The 19,348-nt window shown below is 43.9% G+C and overlaps 1 protein-coding gene across 2 annotated transcripts; it reads left to right on the forward strand.

The window, feature by feature from the left end:
- Positions 1-3,288: 3,288 nt before the first annotated feature.
- On the forward strand, positions 3,289-10,077 carry LOC123853443 (intercellular adhesion molecule 5). Of its 2 annotated transcripts, XM_045888020.3 has the most exons (7): positions 3,289-3,363; positions 4,919-5,185; positions 6,066-6,386; positions 6,643-6,921; positions 7,453-7,722; positions 8,393-8,635; positions 8,837-10,077. In XM_045888020.3, exons 1-7 carry the CDS (start codon positions 3,309-3,311, stop codon positions 9,037-9,039), a joined length of 1,638 nt encoding a protein of 545 aa, XP_045743976.3. In that variant the 5' UTR covers positions 3,289-3,308; the 3' UTR covers positions 9,040-10,077. The 2 variants fall into 2 exon arrangements, with proteins under 2 accessions (XP_045743976.3, XP_064439752.1); XM_064583682.1 differs by lacking the exon at positions 6,643-6,921.
- The last annotated feature ends 9,271 nt before the right edge of the window (positions 10,078-19,348 follow it).

Below are 19,348 nucleotides of genomic sequence, written 5' to 3' on the forward strand. Positions count from 1 at the left end.
GAGAGATGACTAAAATAGAAGGAGCTCTTGGATTAACCTCTATGGGGTATTATTTGTGGCACTGTGACCCCATCAAAGCACAGATCATCTAGATGCACTGAATATAAAAAGGCAGTGAAATAGTAAGCACTGCCCTGTAGTCAAGATGTCTGGGTTTGAATCGCGGCTTTACCTCTTAATTAGTTGTGTGACTTGAGGTAAGGTACTTTACCTCTCTTAGCTTCCATCTCTTCATCTATAAAACTAGCAATAATCATAGGATTGTTATGAGATAACTGAAGTAAACCCCTCAGCATAGTTCCATAGCCTGGAACATAGTATATGGTTACTAATGTTAAAAGCTGTTAGACAAGATGTGATTGAGAAAGAGTCATTGAAGTGAGATACAGATCAGTCGTGAGTGCCTACCTTGGAGTGGGTGTTAGGAAGAGAGCAGTTTACCTCAAGAAATACAAGAATAGGGGCGCCTGGGTGGCTCAGTTGGTTAAGCGACTGCCTTCGGCTCAGGTCATGATCCTGGAGTCCCGGGATCGAGTCCCACATCGGGCTCCCTGCTCAGCAGGGAGTCTGCTTCTCCCTCTGACCCTCCTCCCTCTCATGCTCTCTCTATCTCATTCTCTCTCTCAAATAAATAAATAAAATCTTTAAAAAAAAAAAAAAAAAAGAAATACAAGAATAAATGGGAATTCTGCAGTGTCCAAGTTAATGTGACTGATATTTTTAAAAAATTATATAGCTGAATGAATGTTATACATGCCCTTCAAACAGTGGGAATGCCATTTTCCTCCGCCTTTTCCATGCCACTTTCAAAATACTAGATATGAATAATTGATATTTTCTAAATATGTGAAAAAATATTTCGAATGCTATTTTTATTGATCTGTAAGATACATTTTAAGTAAATCCAGTATGTGTACTATGTAAACACAACCTCTAGCCTCTATTTCCAACCAGACTGAGACCCCCTGAACGTCATCTGTATAGAAATTTTGCAGCCATCACTGCCTTCAGGTCCTCTCATATCTCCCTTGGATTACTGTAGTAGCCTTCTTCTTTTTTTAAAAGATTTTATTTATTTATTTGAGAGAGAGAGAATGAGAGACAGAGAGCATGAGAGGGAGGAGGGTCAGAGGACGAAGCAGACTCCCTGCCGAGCAGGGAGCCCGATGCGGGACTCGATCCAGGGACTCCAGGATCATGACCTGAGCCGAAGGCAGTCGCTTAACCAACTGAGCCACCCAGGCGCCCTGTAGTAGCCTTCTAACAGATCTCATGGCCACCAATCTTCTCGTCATCTTTCTTTTTTCCACACACTGCCAGTGTTGTCATCTTGAAAAATAAAGCTGATCATCCCACCCCCATGCTTTAAAAACTCTGTAAATTCCTACTTGCCTACTTAATTGTATACCTACTTCTCTTAACTTTACCCAAATTCTTTTCCCTATAAGCTACCCTCTACCCATATTGAACTTCTTGAATTTTCTGTTAAGTCTGGCCTGACCTCTTCTCCATATCACTTCATTCCTTAATAAACTTCCAGTCATAATAGAAAACCAGTTCAAAGGAGGTGTCTCTGAGAAACCTCAACTCCTTCAGAGAGAAGTAATGATTTCCTCCTCAATGCTCCTTGATCAATTTGTCATTATTGACAGCATCAGCAACAGTGACACAATGAGCATCAACACTAACTTATTGAAATCTTAGCAGGAACTGAGCTAAACACTGGCTTGAATTAAGTCATTTAATTCTCACTTTACTCCCTCCCCCCTGGGAATTTTTAAAATAACACTTGACATAATATTCTTATTTTTATTTATATTTGTCCTTCCTAGTAACTTCCAGGAATTCCTACTGTCATTGGATGAATCTTGGTAACTTCAGCACCTCACTAAAAGCCTGGAATACTATAGATGCTCAATAATTGTTTGCTGGAATAATGTATGAATATAAGCAATTCCACTCGGGGCTTTTATACTTTTTCAAACAGAGCTGTTATTACTTAAAACTCTTAAAACTTCAGAGTCTAGGGTAACTTTAGAATATCTTCAATGATAGGAGACCCTCCTTGGAAAGAGACTCAGAGCTAAGTCTGGTGAATAAGGTGTCTGAGTCATATCATTTTTGCTCAAAGAATAATAAAATAGTTTAAGAAAGAGACTGATATTTCTTATGTAGCTTAAAAGCCAGTTCTAAATCACTTCCAAAAAAAGTTTTGAATAATGGTGTCATTACTGGAATAAATGTATTGCTTTCCCAAAGTATTTGAAGAGTAACATTCACTTGGGATTATAAATCTTGATATGCCTATTATGCATGTATAAAAAAAGACACCCCCCCCCCAAGAAAACAACCTCTTTCAGACCAGCATACACGTAAAGGTACACCTGTGTAAAACCCAATGCATGAACATTCAAATACAGAATTAGAGGGTAATCATTCATTTAATGGAATACCCATAACATGCCAGGCACTGTGCTAGGTGGAGATGCAAGATAAATAAATTATAGTCTCTTGTCCTTAGGGAACTCCTAGCATAGTAATAATTTCATCATTAAAAATAATTCACTAAAGTGAATTGCATTTTAATATACATAGCTTCAGAAATCGTGTTTGGCATAAAGTGAGGTACCACGTGTAGTAAGTAAGGGATTGTGAAGTGGGACAGGGTTAGTCAAGAAACTTTCTTAGAAGAAATTAACTTGAATGGGGTTTTGAAAGAAAAAAACTTGGTGTGGAGAAAAGAGAAGTAGACACTTTACACTTAGCCAAATTAATAATCCAAAGGTTGCTTGGTGAACATGGAGGCAGATCAGAAAGAGATGGATTGTCTTGAGGGATATTTCAAAGAGGTCATGAGGAGAGAGCCGTGATAAAACATTTCTCCCTTATATCAGAGAATGGGACTCTAGCGACCATGTTTTCTAGATTCAGGGTCACTTTCCATTGAACAATGCTAGATATACATTGGCCGATCTCATCTCTCTAAACTTCATTTTTTGTTTTCATGCTAACAGCCTTCTATTGATCAAATAGATGGAGGCAAATAGGTAAACAGATAAATGCAATACAAGCTTTACAAGAGTCTCAATCTAATATCCTCTATTATTTTCCTATGTCCTTTTAGTACACCCACACCATACCACTGTTACTCTTGCTACAATTTCTCCAGACTATGCAAGGTTTTAGGAAAGGGGCTGACCTTTAATAATATCAAAGAAATAATTTTCTATATCCTTTTGCTTTTCTTTGATCACTTTCTCCAGCATTGTTTTCTCCTTTCTCTCCAGCTTTTGGCCCTTCTCACAAGGATGGAAGTGCTGCTCTTTCGTGTCTGGGCCCTGCTGGCCTTGATCCCTTTCCCAGGTGAGGCTATTTGGGGACAGTTTCTTTAGTCAGTATGTACCTGGGTGCAGATGGATGGCCAAGGAGAAAGAGGATAAGAAGTACTTCAGGGCAAAAATTGACACTTGTCTGGACCCTAGGGAGAGATTCCTATTTTGGGATCATTAGGACACAGAATCTGTAGGTATCTCTGGCTTATAATTGGGGAACGCGAATTGAGGGACAGGATAATAGACCATTAGAGAGAACTCTCCTTAAGAAATATGCCTTGTCTCCTTGGCTCCCTGCTGCCCCAGGACTGTCTTATTTTTCCACTCTTGAGAATATTTTTGCTTCATTGTTGCCACCTTCTATGTCATGAAAAGCTACAATAGGGTCTCGATAGGAGAGGGCCTATCTATAGCTCAGTTATGAGGAGTGAGTTCTCTGGATGGCAAGAAAGGAACTGGAGCCTTAGTAGGTAACTCGGCCTCATGAGTTGTGTATTCCTAGATGGGACTGGTATTGGGAGACGAAGCAGATGGTGGACATGGAGTAGCTAAAAGGGACCTGTAGGGAAGCTTTCAGAAGACTGCCTCTCACCTATGTCAGGCATCTAAAATTTACCTGATGTCTCTCTCATTGCACCTGAGATTTCCCTAACAGACTAAACTCTTAAGCATCCAAAAACATCTGTTGCCTTAGTACCAAAGCAAAAAGGAATAGTCTCATGTTGAGAAGAGGTGAAAAGCTCTCTGGGAAATGAATGACCCTAGGAGTCACCTTCAGGCTAGTGGTTCTTCTGATTTGGTATGCATATGGGTCATCAGGAATGCTCGTTCTGCTCACTTGCATTACTTCCAGGTCCCACTTTCACAAGTTCTTAATCATTCAGTCTGAGGTAAAGCTAGAATCTGCAGTTTTACAAGGACCCCAGGTGATTCTGGTGAAGGCAGTCCTTAGACCATAATTTCAAAGAAACACTGCTTTGAGGTAGAAGTAACAAAGCTCTTTTCTCCAGGGCCTGATAAGACCTTGAGAGCCCTCAGCAGCCAATCCTGGGAGCTTCCAAGACCTCTGGAAGCTCAGGAGGAGAATGGTTTCCTGGGCATGAGTTTTAAGAACTCCATAGTTTCCAAGATGACACTATTAGGGAAATCAAGATCCCTAGAAAGATGATGAGTGGAGGGAATGGTGGTGGAATCAGGGTTTTAATTTGTTTATTAAGGGTCTTTTTCTTGTCTAGTTCCTTGTAACTTTTTCTTCAGGTTAAGTTTCCTATTTCTTTCTTTTTTTTTTTTTTTTGTAAGATTTTATTTATTTATTTGGCAGAGAGAGAGACAGTGAGAGAGGGAACACAAGCAGGGGGAGAGGGAGAGGGAGAAGAAGGCTTCCCACTGAGCAGGGAGCCCAATGTGGTGCTCAATCCCAGGACCCTGGGATTATGACCTGAGCCAAAGGCAGTTGCTTAACAACTGAGCCACCCAGACGCCCCTAGGTTTCCTATTTCTAACCATCAAATAGAATCAGCTTTGTATTTTATTTGGGTCATGTGTTCCTCACCAAAGTCTTTGGCCTATGTGGTTGATCATTTCAGGGGCTACTGAAGAGACATTTGAGGTTTCTGTTTGGCCAGATCAGGCCCTGGTAAAGCTTGGACATTCTCTAATGGTCAACTGCAGCACTACCTGTCCAGACCCCGGACCCAGTGGAATTGAGACTTTATTAAAGAAAACCCAGGTGGACAAAGGACCTCAGTGGAAGGAGTTTCTCCTGGAGGATGTCACAGAGAATTCTCTTCTGCAGTGCTTCTTCTCTTGTGCAGGGATCCAAAAGGACACAAGCCTTGGCATCACTGTGTATCGTGAGTAGGGCTGAGGAGGAAGGGAAGAGTAGAGGAACAGGACGAGGCCTTATTTAGGGAAAAATTAGAGATTTCTTTTAGGGGAGAGAATTAGGACCTTAATAGAGATTTCTGTTATACTGTAGGAATTCTAGGGCTAATTACTTCTATTTCCCTTTGGTGTAGGATTTTAAATTAGGAGCAGACCACAGAGGGCATCCAGACATTGTGCTTGAGCATATGTTCAGATACAGAAGGCGTATGCCAGTAATGCTAGCTAATAAATGATCAAAAAAGTATACAATTAGTGCTAAATTATTTGACACAAATTCTTAGAATAAATAGGGTTTGGAGAAAGGAGGGTCTTTATGGACCGGGATAGTTGGAGAAGTCTCCATGGAAAAGGAGGCTCTTGAGCTTCCCTGCTGCAGAATGGTAAGGATTTGAAGTGATGGGGATGGGTGAGGAAGGTCTTACAGGTGGGAAAATAGCACCAGCATGGATACGGCCATAAGAGTAAGTGTGACCTCGGTGGGGTAAAAGCTTGGTAGACTAGGGTGTAGTTTTTGTGTGATGCTGAGGAGCTCCTCAGAAGCTGCTCGTCCCTCTGAAGCACCTCTGGAAGAGAGAAAGTTCTCCAGAATGGCAGCAACAGTCAACCCAAGGGACTCCCCCTCAGCAGTCATATTTCTTGGCTGTGACTTTGGCCACCTTTCATGAGCAGACGAGTCAGAAGACTGACTCGTTCCATGTAGGGCAGGGTTGGCAGAAAGCTGACACTGCTGATCAGACGGTTCAAGGGTAACAGTCACCTTGTATCACAAGCTGCCTGTTCCTGTGTCATTTCTTTCTGGAGAAGTGAGTAGCCTTCTCTCATCAAGCCCACCTTTTTGTCTTAAAGAGCCACCAGAGCAGGTGATCCTGGAGCTGCAGCCTGCATGGGTAGCCATGGATGAAGCCTTTACAGTGAAGTGCCATGTGCCCAGTGTAGCACCCCTGGAAAACCTCACCCTTACCCTTCTCCAGGGTAACCAGGAACTACATAGAAGGAACTTTATGAGCTTGGCTGTGGCCTCCCAAAGAGCTGAGGTCACCATCAATGTCAAAGCCCAAAGGGAAGATGACAGGTGTAATTTCTCATGCCGTGCAGAACTGGACTTGAGTTCACATGGTGGAGGGCTCTTTCACAGTAGTTCAGCCATCAAGGTACTCCGGATATTTGGTGAGTCAGAGCCCAGGTGTGGAAGGATCCTGAGGCTCATTTTCCTTGTCTTACCTTGGCCCTTGGGACTAAGTTCCCACAAAGTTTAAGATGAGGGTTTGAGGGTAATTGAGCTCTACCTCTACTTGGGCCTTAAACTTACCCTGGGGGACAGAGTGCTTTTAGCCACACTTCCTTCCTACATTGTGGAGTTCTACATAGCACATGATTTATCCTGGTTTTCCTCCTTTCTTTCCTTTTCTTCATTTCTTGGCAGAATTCTCTCAGAGCCCCAAAATCTGGGTCTCCCCACTTTTGGAGATTGGGATGGCAGAGGCTGTGAGCTGTGAGTTGTCTAGGGTGTTTCCAGCCAGAGAGGTCATGTTCCACATGTTCCTGGGAGACCAGGAGCTGAGCCCTTTTGTCTCCTGGAAAGGAGACACAGCATGGGCCAATGCCACCGTTCGGGCCATGGAGACTGGTGATCAGGAGCTGTCTTGCCTTGTATCTCTGGGTCCAATGGAACAGAAAACAAGAGAGCCAGTGCGTGTCTATAGTAAGTGACCTGCCTCTTCCCTTCCGCAACGGGTTTCTCTGCCACTGAAATCTTCCACAGTAAAGTCTTGGTGATTCGACAGTAAATATCCCTACTAACCTTTCCCAGGTATACTCTCAAGTGAGTTTTCTCTGATGAGTGCAGGCAGGTTGGAGACACGCATTGGGACAGTAGTTCTCTTCAGCCTTCACCCTGTTTCCCTAGGCCATCCTACTTACAGAGTGATTGTGGGTCCTTCAACTTGTTTCTAGAACAACTTTTGAGGTAAAGAGGAAGAATCTGTAAGATGAAAAGCCATCTTGCTGTCCTTGCCACAGAGGCATAGCCAAATGTATGCACCCTGCATTTGTTGTAAGAAGAGCTCTCAAATTCCCAAATCTCATTGCTCCTGCCATTCAGCACAGAGGCAGGAGGGTATCTAAAGTCTTTCCTGTCTTGTCTGCCTAGATACCACACCTTCAGCAGCAAGAGTACAGAAGTGGCTGTGAGTTTTGAGAAATATGTTTGGTTCTCTTTTTCCTTTTCTTATAGGCTTCCCTCCACCAATCCTGGAGATAGAAGAATTATACCCATTGGCAGGGACAGACATTAATGTGACCTGTTCAGGGCATGTATTAACATCACCCAGCCCTACTCTTCGGCTGAAGGGAGCCCCAGACCTCCCTGCCCCTGGGGAGCCTGCCTGGCTTTTACTTACCACCAGGGAGGAAGATAATGGCCGAAATTTCTCCTGTGAGGCCTCTTTGGAGCTTCAGGGTCAACGGTTGATCAAAACCACTGCAATGCAGCTCCATGTCTTATGTGAGTAGAAGACTGATCTTTCTGGTCAAACAAGGATTATTATTAGTCTCTCATTTCCAGAGGTCTTGGCCAGCAACTTCATTATTAGAGTTACCACATTTTTCTCATTAAAATAAAAAAATCAAAGAAGGAAATAACATTAAAGCTTCCCAAGCTTACCTTAGCCCCAGGAAAATGAGCTGGGAGAAACATGAGGGGGAACTGGGAATGGAAAAGAGAATACAAGGTGATCAAGTGGTATTAGTTGAGGGTTGATGGCTGAGGACACAGAAAGTGATAGTTGGGAGTTTATGCTGAGGAGGGAAATTTTCATATAAAAATCTGTATTTTGGAAAAGTAGAAAATCTCTCATCTCTGGGGTCGTCCCTACCCATCTCCTCACTCACTGAGAAGCAAAGATGGGAAGTAGGAAGCCACCATTGATAGAACAACCCAGATCATTTAGTCTGAATCCATTAGAATGCCTTTGATGTGTCTCAGACTCCTCACCCCTAGGGAAGGAAAGACAAACATGGCCCAAAGCAGGGAACAGTGGTCCTTCCCTCAGGAAGGAAAGCTGTTGGGTCAAAGGGACACAGTATTTGGATTAGGGGAGGAGGGGGAGCTGAGCCTCTGGGTGAGGAAGGAATGTGGCACACTGAGCTCAGTTCTCTGGGGGACTGTCTTCCAGACAAGCCTCGGTTAGAGGAATCTGACTGCCCTGGCAACCAGACATGGGTCAAAGGGACAGAGCAGATGCTTGCATGCGTCCCAAAGGGAAACCCAACTCCAACCTTGGTGTGTACCTGGAATGGAGTGATCTTCCACCTTGAGGTGCCACAGAAGGCAACCCAGAACCACACGGGAACCTACTGCTGCACAGCCACTAACCAGCTGGGCTCCGTCAGCAAAGACATTGCTGTCATCGTTCAAGGTGACTGTGGCTCTCCCCTGCTGCCAGGCCCAGGACGGAAATCCCCCAGGGGTTTGGGATTCTTATCCAAACCTGGAAAGAAGAAAACTTCCAGTGGGCGGAGGGAGGGTGAAACTGAGAGGTGGGTGTGGTAGGCTGGGAGAGGCAGGGACTCTCTCTGCCCTGTAACCCTCCCGAAATTTGTCTTCTGTGCTTGGGCAGGACTGGATGAAGGAATCAGCTCCACCATCTTCGTCATCGTTATTGTCGCCCTTGGAGTGGGTGTAATCACCATAGCACTGTATCTGAACTACCGGCCTTGCAAAATAGAGAGGCGGAAATTGCCCTATAGGCAGAAAGAGAAGAACAAAAGAGGAGAAAAGCCAGTTTGCTGTTCAGCAAGCAGAAAAGTGCAATGCACATAATTGTTAAATGGAAACAGCTATTTGGTTGAAGGCAACCTCTACTACTGGGGTTTCCTAAGGGAGGAAAGGGGGGGGGGAGGAGAAAGGAGGAGACATTACCCTTTGTGTTCTGCAGTCCCATAAAACAGGTGTTTCAGACCCCGCGTCCCTTGTATCTCATCATCCGCAAGCTCAGCTCCTCTGAAGTCACTCTAGTCACTAGGAATTTCACTCACAGTGTCCAGCTGATGAGAGGGCCTCTTGCTCCTTACTGTGTGCTTAATCAGTCCACTCGCTCTTAGACTCAAAAAAGATCCCTACCTTTGCTCCCAAACATCAGACTAAAGAGATAGTAAGAAAAGATCTCAGAAATGCAACTCATTTCTCTTGGTTTCCTTATGAGTAGGTGGGAACCAGTTTCTTAGTCCACAGACAGGACTTCAAAGGGAGTGAATACCAAAGAGATAGGAATCAGAAGCTTATTCCTGCCTACACATTCCCCTGCTCCCCTAACCTGAGGTTTTGGAGTGCTGGCTCCCAGAGCTGAATTTGATAACACCATTAAGGGTCCGTGGGTGGTTAGGCTTCAACTCACTAACCACCTATTGTGTGCCTTGGAGGAGTGTAAAAGTCATAAATTCCATATTGGGTCAGACAAGCAGCTTCCCTAACCCCATGTTCTGTCCCTGAAGTGGACATTAGAGTTCTTCCATTAAACTGGCCTCATAGGTTATGGGCGCCAAACATCTATGAATTCCTTTTCATAATCAACTATAAAGTAATCATCTGTGAGTTCACATTTGACATACTAATTTTTTAATCTACGCAGGCTCTTAGGATAGAGTTCCAGTGTTTATTCTCCCTTTCCATAAAGAAGTATTTATTTTCATATGTCTGCAAACTATGTCCTTTAAGCTTCAGAACAACTCCTCCTGTGACAATGTTTACCATAGATCTTATGATTCAGCTTCCTTCTCTGTTCTTTGGAAAATATATATTCACCCATACAGAAGATATGAGGAGTCATAAAACCAGATCTTTTCCCCCAAATCAGTCATGTATGGGTCACTGAAATGTTGTATATAGTAAAAAAATAAAAGTGATTTTACGATATCTGAAAGTATTTCTCTTCTGTGTCATTTTGGAAAACTCTTATTAAGCCACGTGGTTGCATTTTGAGTACAGTTTCTAAGAAAAGAATGTTAAGCTGGTAGCGCGAACAACTAGCCCAGGGCAGGTGGTGCGTTAGCTCAGGGCAGCAGCCTGTTTGACCTGCCCTTAAAACTAAAGTTGAGACCTCCAGATAGAGGTCTGCAGCCTTCCAAATTGTAGACATGATGAGAAAGAATACAGCATCAGGCACCAAAGTGAAAAAAACTCATTCTTTTCAGACCTTAACCTGAGTCTGGGTTATGGATCAGGTATAAAAATAACCCTTTGATTTCAAAACATACAAGGCAGTAGGGATACAGTGGTGAACAAAACAGTGTCCCTGCCTTCTACAAGCTTCTGGTCAACGAGGGAATCCAGAGCAAGTCAACAGGAAATCACAATTGTACCTTAACTCCCATAACAGGGAAAGCACAGGTCTTATGAAAACGCCTAACTCAGGATCAAGGGAGGCTTCCTGGGAGGAGACTGAAATACCTTGTTTGATCTTCAGAACAGCATCACCCCTGCCTTGCATCAAATGACCTCAGCCTCAATTTTTCCACTAAATACAATAGCCATTGCTCTCTCATCATGTGAGAAAATTACTCACTTTTCTGAATTCAGCACTTAGGGAAATAAGGAAGTGGGTTTAAAAGAAAAGAGTACAGAGCAGCCTAATCCAGGAATCTCCAGCCATTTTCAGTGTCTTGGGATCAGCTGCATCAGGTCTGTAGTTACCCCACAGAGCAAACCCCACCTCAAGGCCCTCATACCCTGAGGCACAGTGGAGGTGCCAGGGAGAGCCTAGAGGCTCCTGCCTTTGCTTCTCACTGCCACTTGGTGTCACTGTTGACAGTCCTACACAGGCCATAAAACCTCGTGCTTCCCCCGATCCAGGTTCCCGGGTCCGCTGCCATGGAGCTTTCAGGGAGGATAATTCGTTTCCTCGGGCTTGGTCTAGCTAGGGGTGATTCCTTGCATGAATTTCCAGGGTTACAGACCTCACTACTTTAGATTAGCCGTCTAGTAAGGCTCTTCGGATTTTGGTAGGCCTTTCCCTATGTAGACTTGGAACATCTGTTCCCTCTCTTTCCTTCCCCAGGGATCCACACAACCAGGGGGCAGGCAGCCCCTCCTAGTGAATTCTTAAAGTACAAAGGATCTCATTACATCTCTTTTCCAGAATAATAAAGCTGGTCTCTGCCCATTCTTCTGAGGGTGGCTGCCTTGTCTTCAGGGAGCCCCACCCCTAAAAGGTTTGCATATACTCTTTTTCTGAACAATTAGCTCACACTTAACTGCAGCTACCCTGATTATCTTCAGGGAATGAGAGCTACCTTTAATACTCCATAAATTGATCCTCTTAAGAAAGTCAAGTTGACTTTCTGGTGTCTTTATAGACCTGAGAGAAACTAAGTTAATTCTTCAGTGGGGCCTTCTTACTATAGGGATAATAATACTAGTTACCTATTACAGGATTATAGTTGGAAAGAAATGACATAGTACTTATAAAAGACACTAGCATGGTGTTGTGCATGTGTACACAGTATCAGTTCTTACTACACTAATAATGCTGGTGCTAGTCATACCCGTAATCATCATAAACTCAAAGCAAGGGTCAGAAACCCATGGCAGCCAAGGAGGGCCATCAAAAGTCACATACCCCACGGACACCTTTCTCTTTTCCATTGTGTTCTCTCTTCTATTCCTTTCCCTTTTCCTTTCTCTACTTTTCCCCTTTTTTGTGCCCTACGATGTAGGACTACTAGTAGGATGATCAGTTGTACCAGTTTGCGCTGAGCTGAGGTGTTCTGAGATGCTAAAATTAGTCGTCTCATGCAGATGGGGAGGAGTTGATGACCCTAATATTGGTATTAGTTGAAGTATTTCTCATGTTTGCTGGGGCCTCCTGAATTAAAGCTGCGAGGCAAAGTGTCATGTTTGTTTGACCCAGATGACCAGGTCCTGTCATTCTGAGGACTTGTGAAGAAAGGGGAAAGTGTCAGTTTTGTTCTCAAATGTGTATAAAGTATCAAAACAATATATGTGTTTCAGCAATGCTGATGTGAGTGTTCACCTTAAAAATAAAACTGCCAGTTATATTAACAGCAAAAATAGGTTTATTGGAGAACAGCAGAGAATTGCAACCCAGGACAAGCAAGCTACATGTACCAAACCCTAGGCAAGTCTGTAGAACAGAGGAGAGGACCAGTTACTTTATAGAGGAAAGGGGGACGTTGGGAAGACTGTTCTAAACAAAAGGCCCATTGGAGTAGAGTGTGAGCTGGAAGTATGGTGGCTTCTCATTGGCTGGGCTGTTGCTGGGGGAGGAGAAAAGCCTTTCTTCTTCAGCGGTTGGTAAAGCAATATCCAGGTGCACGGTGTGTCTCCTGTTGGCTCTGCCATCGTCAGGTGGTAGGATATGAGCGCGCCCCCTGCCGGTCTCCCAGTTCCTTTCTAAACAAGATTTTCTTTGATTAGTTTTCACATTTCCCCTTTTTGATCAAGATCTTTCTTTGAAAGCATCACTGATCAAGAGTCAGGTTCTCCACATTTCATGGTTTTGTCCCTCAGTACCACGAAGGGCCTTCCCGGTTGTCATGTTCTAAGTTGGCGGGAAAGTGCCTAGCAGTTGGAAACCACTCAAGCCACATTTGAGTAACAAGGAAGGTTCAGAGGGAGAGCTCTCAGGTACTTCCCACCTGTCGTCCAGATTTATCAAGACTGTAAGCACTGGAGATCATCCCCAAGGGTTGAGCCAGCATCACCTTATTGGGTACATTGCTTTTAAAAGTCTGATAGGCAACAAAATACAAAACTCAAAATAATGATACAAAACAGAAAAAGTAACATTAACAATTCCACATCATATGATGGTTCTAAACCAGGACTCTAGGTCTGAAAGTAGCTAACTGAGAAATTTATTTGCACTTATTCAGACCTAGGGGAGAAAGGTTCTCCCTGTGAAGGCAAAGTCTCCACCTAAAGCAACCATGAAAGAGGAATCGTGGATTCTGCAAGAGCCCACGGAGAGAATTAACCCAGGGCGGTGGGGAAGAGACAGTGCAGGTAGAAGCATGGAGCAACAGCTGATGAACTTTTTGCAAAACAGCAAACTTTGAAAGCTGTTTAAAAACAGTATTGTTGGGGCGCCTGGGTGGCTCAGTTGGTTGGGTGACTGCCTTCGGCTCAGGTCATGATCCTGGAGTCCCGGGATCGAGTCCCGCATCGGGCTCCCTGCTCGGCGGGAAGTCTGCTTCTCCCTCTGACCCTCCCCCCTCTCATGCTCTCTCTCATTCTCTCTCTCTCAAATAAATAAATAAAATCTTTAAAAAAACAAAAAAACAAAAAACAGTATTGTTATCTCAAAAGAACTGTTTGAAACAAACGTGTTATTGATAATACAGCCTCTAAGGTTGCAAAGACCATGAAGTTCAGAGACCATGAATTTGGCTAAGAGTCTAAATTCAGTTAACAGTTCAGATGAAAGAAGCCTTTGTGAATTCTGAACCTTCTAATCCTTCAGAAAAAACAAGTGTAAGATTAATTTGTGCTGGGATCATCATGAGGCTGTTTCCAAAAGCCCATAATCAAAAGAGGTTTCCCCCTTTCGCACGGACTTAGAAAATGCAGACAAGGGCATCATCTTTCCACACACACAAAAAAGAAGCAACAGTGAGAAAAACATCTACAGGCCTGCCCTGACATCTTGGAAAAGTGGTCCCATCAGATGCCACCTGCTTCGATTCTGGGCAATCTTACCTTCAGGTCACCAGAGGGCATGCAGGTCCAGTCAGGGTTTGGTGCTTTCTTTAGATGTGTCACGTGAATTCAAGAGGCTATGCTCTGGAGTTTGGTGGCATAAGGGTTGTTTAGAAGTTCCTGATAAAGTCTTTTCCAGCGAGGTTGAAGAGAGCCTTTCCGGAGGTGTCTTTTCCAACAGATGAAATAAATCTCTAGGTTGCAAGGTGTGAGGCTTAAGATTATCATCTCCCAGGAATGGACCATGAAAAGACAGCTGTACCAAAGCATGGTTATTTTAACGAAGCAGTTAGGCCCTTGCAATACTGAAGTGTATCTTCTTTTGTCAACTGGGGGTCAGGGGAGGCAGGGGCCAAGGGTATCGGACGTCCTGGGACTACCTCAAACGGTGAGAGTCTACGAGTTCCAGGGTAGATCTGAGATTTAGGACTAACGGCAGTGCTTTTGGCCAGTGTATTTGAAGGACTTCTTAAAATTTTGCCAGTTGAGTCTTAACGGTGCCATTAGTCTGTTCAACGAACCCTGAGAACTCAGGATGGTATGCACAATGAAAAGTGCTGTGAAACCAGCAAATGGCACAGACTCGTTGGAGCACCTGACTGGCAAAATGGGTTCTCTGATCACTATGCAGCATGAGAGCGGTTCCCCAGGTAGGGATATTTTTTTCTAATGGAATTTTAGCCACAGAAGCAGCATTGGCCTGTCTACAAGAGAAAGCATCGTGCCAGTGAGAAACATACAAACCATGGCTAAAACATTTATATCCACGAGAAGGGGAAGCTGTATCAAATCCATTTGTACAAACAGGTTTCCCTGGATTATACTTTAGACAGGTGGGACAAGAGAGGAAGGTACTTTTTGTGACCTTGTTGATATTTCCCCACCAATATTGGTGCGTGAATGCTATTATTTCTCAGTGGACCAATGTTTAATGCATGTGCAGCGCTAAGGAATGGAAAATTTAGAATTTCTGGTAGGGCTGGATTGTTATTTGGTCCAAACCAGAAGTCCCCCTTTTTATTGAGTCAACAATGACTAGATTTCCAATAGTGTTTTTCCCTCTCTGGGGCCAATTGTTCGGTATCTCTGGTCAATTTTTCCAAGTTATCATTTGGGAGAACATCACTTTGGAACATGACAGAGGTTTAGCTTTTTGTTTCCTTGGGAGCACTGTTTCTGGCAGAAATATAAGTGAAGTGGTTTACTTTGGCCTCCAGTGAGTTGAGTCTAGAATGCCCAGGACCCTTAGTAATAGCCAGAGCAGCCAGCAAAGTATGGCATCTAAAAATTTTTGGACATAGAAGCCATTTTTAATTTTATTCCCATTGGAGGTAAAGACACCTTGCTGTTTCCATAACATTCCAAAGTCATGAGCTACCCCCAAAGCATACCGCCTATCAGTGTAAATGGTAACGATTTTATCCTCAGCTAAGTTACAAGCTGGAGTAAGGCTGAATTGTAAAGGTAAAGCTCCTGTCTCAACGACTTCAAAAGGAATTGCTATAGCATACTCAGCACAATATTTACCATCCTTTAAATAAGAACCATCAGTAAGGGGCATCTGGGTGGCACAGTTGGTTAAGCGTCTGACTCATGATTTCAGCTCGGGTCATGATCTTGGTGTCGTGGGATCGAGCCCCACATCAGGCTCTGCACTTAGCATGGAGTCTACTTGGGACCTTCTCTCCCTCTCTCTCTGCCCCTGCCCTCCCCCCAACTTGTGCTCACGTGTACTTTCTCTCTCTGAAATAAATAAATCTTAAAAAAAAAAAAAAGAAATATCAGTAAAGCATGAAAAATCTGCATTGGTTAGAGGTGTTTCCTGTATATTTCCATGGGGGAGGGTCAAAAGGTTATCTGTCAGTGTTAAGCAGTCGTGAGGGGTTTTGTCTGGGTCTAAATGTAGTCCTTGTTTCAAGATTAGATGCCCTAAGTATTGCATCTCAGTTTGAGCAAATGGCTTTTTTTTTTTTTTTTTTTTGGAGACCTTATGTCCCTTTAAGGCCAAAATTTAACAGGTGGATGCTGTCTCCTGTGAAGAGGTTTGAGAAAGGGAGCAGAGAAGTAAATCATATACAAATTGTAACAAAATAGAGCCTGCAGAAAACTTTCTATCACCCAAATCAGCTTTTAAGGTTGGTGAAAAGTAAAAAGGACTGTGTATGCAACCCTGGAGCTTACTGTCCAGGTGCATTTCCATTCTTCCCAAGTGAAAACAAAAAGGCACTATCTTTATCAAACGGGATGGTAAAAATGCACTGCATAGATCAAATACAGTGAAAAATTTGCCTTCAGGGGCGCCTGGGTGGCTCAGTCGATTAAGCGGCTGTCTTCGGCTTAGGTCATGATCCCAGGGTCCTGGGATCGAGACCTGCGTCGGCTCCCTGCTCTGCGGAGAGCCTGTTTCTCCCTCTCCCTCTGCCCGCCCCCCCCCCCCCGCTCTGCCTATCTGTACTCTCTCTCTGTCAAAGAAATAAAATCTTTAAAAAAAAAATTTGCCTTCAGTGGGACTGGATGTCCGTAGCATATGGGGCTTAGGAACAACAGGTGCCAAGGGATAACAATGTTGTTATTGCTCAGAGGTCGGGGACAAACCCCCATCCTGAGTTGTGAGCTGAGGAGCTACTGGGGCTTCCTCACCGGTAAAACAGTGGTATTATAGGCACGAGTGCAGGGAATAATGAGGCTCCGAGCCTTGCAATCTTCTATTATAGCCTTGATGCCTTGAAGGGCTTCTTTATACGGTACCGATTCATTCTGAGAAGAGATTTTGAGGGATCTATTTGAATCCTGCTGGGAGGTGCACTGTGGATTCGGCCAGTATCACCTGCAGATGTTGCTCATAAAGAGGATGGTAGCTGGGCCGAGAGGAACAAACGATACGACTCTGCTGTGGTGAGTCTGATTTCTGCCACACCAAAGGCCAACACACTTTCAACAGCCCCGGTTCCACCAGGAGCAGTCTGGTTCCAAATGGGAGTCAGACCGAAGGGCAGCCCAATCCAAAAGGAACAGTTCGGTTCAGAACAAGAGTCAGACGGAAGGCCAAGCGAACACTCTCAGAAAAAAACGAGATCTGAAAACACATCCGGAATAAAGACTGGAGAGCTCAAACACAGAGCAGAGCTCAAAATCCAGGAGAAAACTTACCTTCAACGCCAAGGTCCTGGAGGAGTCCGTGCGCCCGGCTGGCTCTGCGGGTACCAGCGCCTGTTTGCTCCCCAGCCCAGAATTGTTGGGGCGCTTCTCTGCATCCCACTCATGATCACTAAGGTTAACCTTAAAAACAAAATGCCAGTTATTTTACCAGCAAAAACGCGCTTATATGGGAATAACGAAGAATCACAATTTAGGGGAACTACGCTACCCCAAAACCATAGGCAAGTCCGCAGGGCGAAGGAGAGGACACCTTTTCTATAGAGGAAGGGGGGACGTTGGGGAGACTGTTGTAAACAAAAAGTCCATTGGAGTAAAGTGGGAGTTGGAAGTATGGGGGCTTCTCATTGGCTGAGTTGTGAGTGTCTCTCATTGGCTGGGCTGTTGCTGGGGCGGAGGAAAGTCTTGCCTCTAGTTGCCTGATAGTAAAGTGGTATCTGCAAGGTCCATCTCTTCCTGTTGGGTCTGCAATCGCCAAGTGGCAGGGCATGAGAGCTCCCCCTGCTGGCCTCCCCACTCCATTCTAAACTAGGTTTCTTTTTATTAATTTTCACAGAAATTCGGATTAGAGTAAATTTAGGTCATTTGAGGTTAGAGTAAATTTAAAAGATTACATGGAGTCCGAAAAACGTTATTCCAGGGGGGTTCAAGATTACCTGAGCTCTGGCTATTGAACTCTTTCTTCGGCAAATCTCACCAATCTCACCTTTGGGAAGATTTTTCATTAGAAATTTAAAAAATTTTTTTAAAGTTGTTGTAAAATATACAGAACATAAAATTTACCATCTTAATCATTTTTTTAAAAAAGCATTTTATTTTTAAATAATCTCTACACCCAACATGGGCCTCAAACTCACAACCCCAAGATCAAGAGTCCCATGCTCTACCAACTGAGCCAGACGGGGACCCCCCATCTTAACCATTTTAAGTACTTTTAAGTGTCAAGTACATTCACACTGTGCAACCGGTCTCCAGAACTCTTCATTTTGCAAAACTGATATTCCACCCATTCAACAACAACTCATTCCCTCTTCCCCCAGCCCTGGTAACCAACCATTCCACTTTCTTGTCTTCATAAATTTAACTACGCTAAGTACCTCATAGAGAGAAATCATACAATACTTGTCTTTTGTTACTGGCTTATTAGAACATTTTTAGAGGACTGTTTAGAATTAGAAACAGACAGAGCCACAACTGACCCAGGTCTTCATCGCCGGTGGACCCGGATATCTCATCTTTGTGGTCCCTCACTTACTGGTTCTCAACTTTGTTTGTACATTAGACTCACCTGGGGAGTTTTTTAAATGACTGCTTCCTGGATCCCTTCCAGACCAATGAAATCAGAACTGCAGAGAGTGGAGGCTACTGCCAGAGTTGTTTAGAAAACATTTCAGGGGGGCGCCTGGGTGGCTCAGTTGGTTAAGCGACTGCCTTCGGCTCAGGTCATGATCCTGGAGTCCCTGGATCGAGTCCCGCATCGGGCTTCCTGCTCGGCGGGGAGTCTGCTTCTCCCTCTCCCACTCCCCCTGCTTGTGTTCCCTCTCTCGCTGTGTCTTTCTCTGTCAAATAAATAAATAAAAATCTTAAAAAAAAAAAAAAAAGAAAACATTTCAGGTGTTTCTAATTTGCAATGGAGCGTGGTCTCCACTGCTTAATTGAAAAGCTGAAAGGCAGAATAACATTGGTCAAATCAAAAAGTTTAGGGGAGATGGTCTTTAAGGTCTTTTTAAATTCTAAAATTTTGCAAAATCAACCAGTATCTTTGAATTTCTCAACAAGCTTTGGTGGAGTGGATTCTGCTAAACCCAGAAGGAGCTGAGCGGATGCTCCCTGGCCTGTGGCTCCCCCTGCAGGCTACTGCTGTCATGACAAGCCCACTGTAGAACCCTCTCCCTAGCAGCTGTTAACACCGCTCGGAAGGCACACTTCTGCCACATTCATTCAACAAACACCGTACTTTTTAAAGAATGGTCACGTTTCCTTCTAAAACACTTATCCAAGCTAAGAGATCCTTCTATTTATGCTCATTACCTCAACTTCTGAAGAATATGAACTTTCCAAATAATTCTAAGATCCAATGAGGGATAATACAGGAATATTGCTTTTCAGCTTAATGTAAGAAATACTTCTCTGAAACCAGAGCGGTGTAATAGAGCGAGCTGCCTTGCGAAATAGTAACTCCCTCATACTAGTGCTACACAGTGAGTGCTATCTCTAGGCGATGCTATGGAGTAAGACTCCTAAATTAGAATGAATTAGG

This window comes from Mirounga angustirostris, unplaced genomic scaffold (genome assembly GCF_029215605.1).
Source record: "Mirounga angustirostris isolate CCGP_5_RB_7025 unplaced genomic scaffold, mMirAng1.0.hap1 SCAF_17, whole genome shotgun sequence".
Taxonomy (NCBI): Eukaryota; Metazoa; Chordata; class Mammalia; order Carnivora; family Phocidae; genus Mirounga; species Mirounga angustirostris.

Bases quoted from the DNA above. Each gene is read 5' to 3' on its own strand.
- LOC123853443 (XM_045888020.3), top strand. From the start codon at position 3,309: ATGGAAGTGCTGCTCTTTCGTGTCTGGGCCCTGCTGGCCTTGATCCCT. The intron at 5,186-6,065 runs GTGAGTAGGGCT...TTTGTCTTAAAG, and splicing joins CCTTGGCATCACTGTGTATC to AGCCACCAGAGCAGGTGATC. The intron at 6,387-6,642 runs GTGAGTCAGAGC...ATTTCTTGGCAG, and splicing joins CAAGGTACTCCGGATATTTG to AATTCTCTCAGAGCCCCAAA.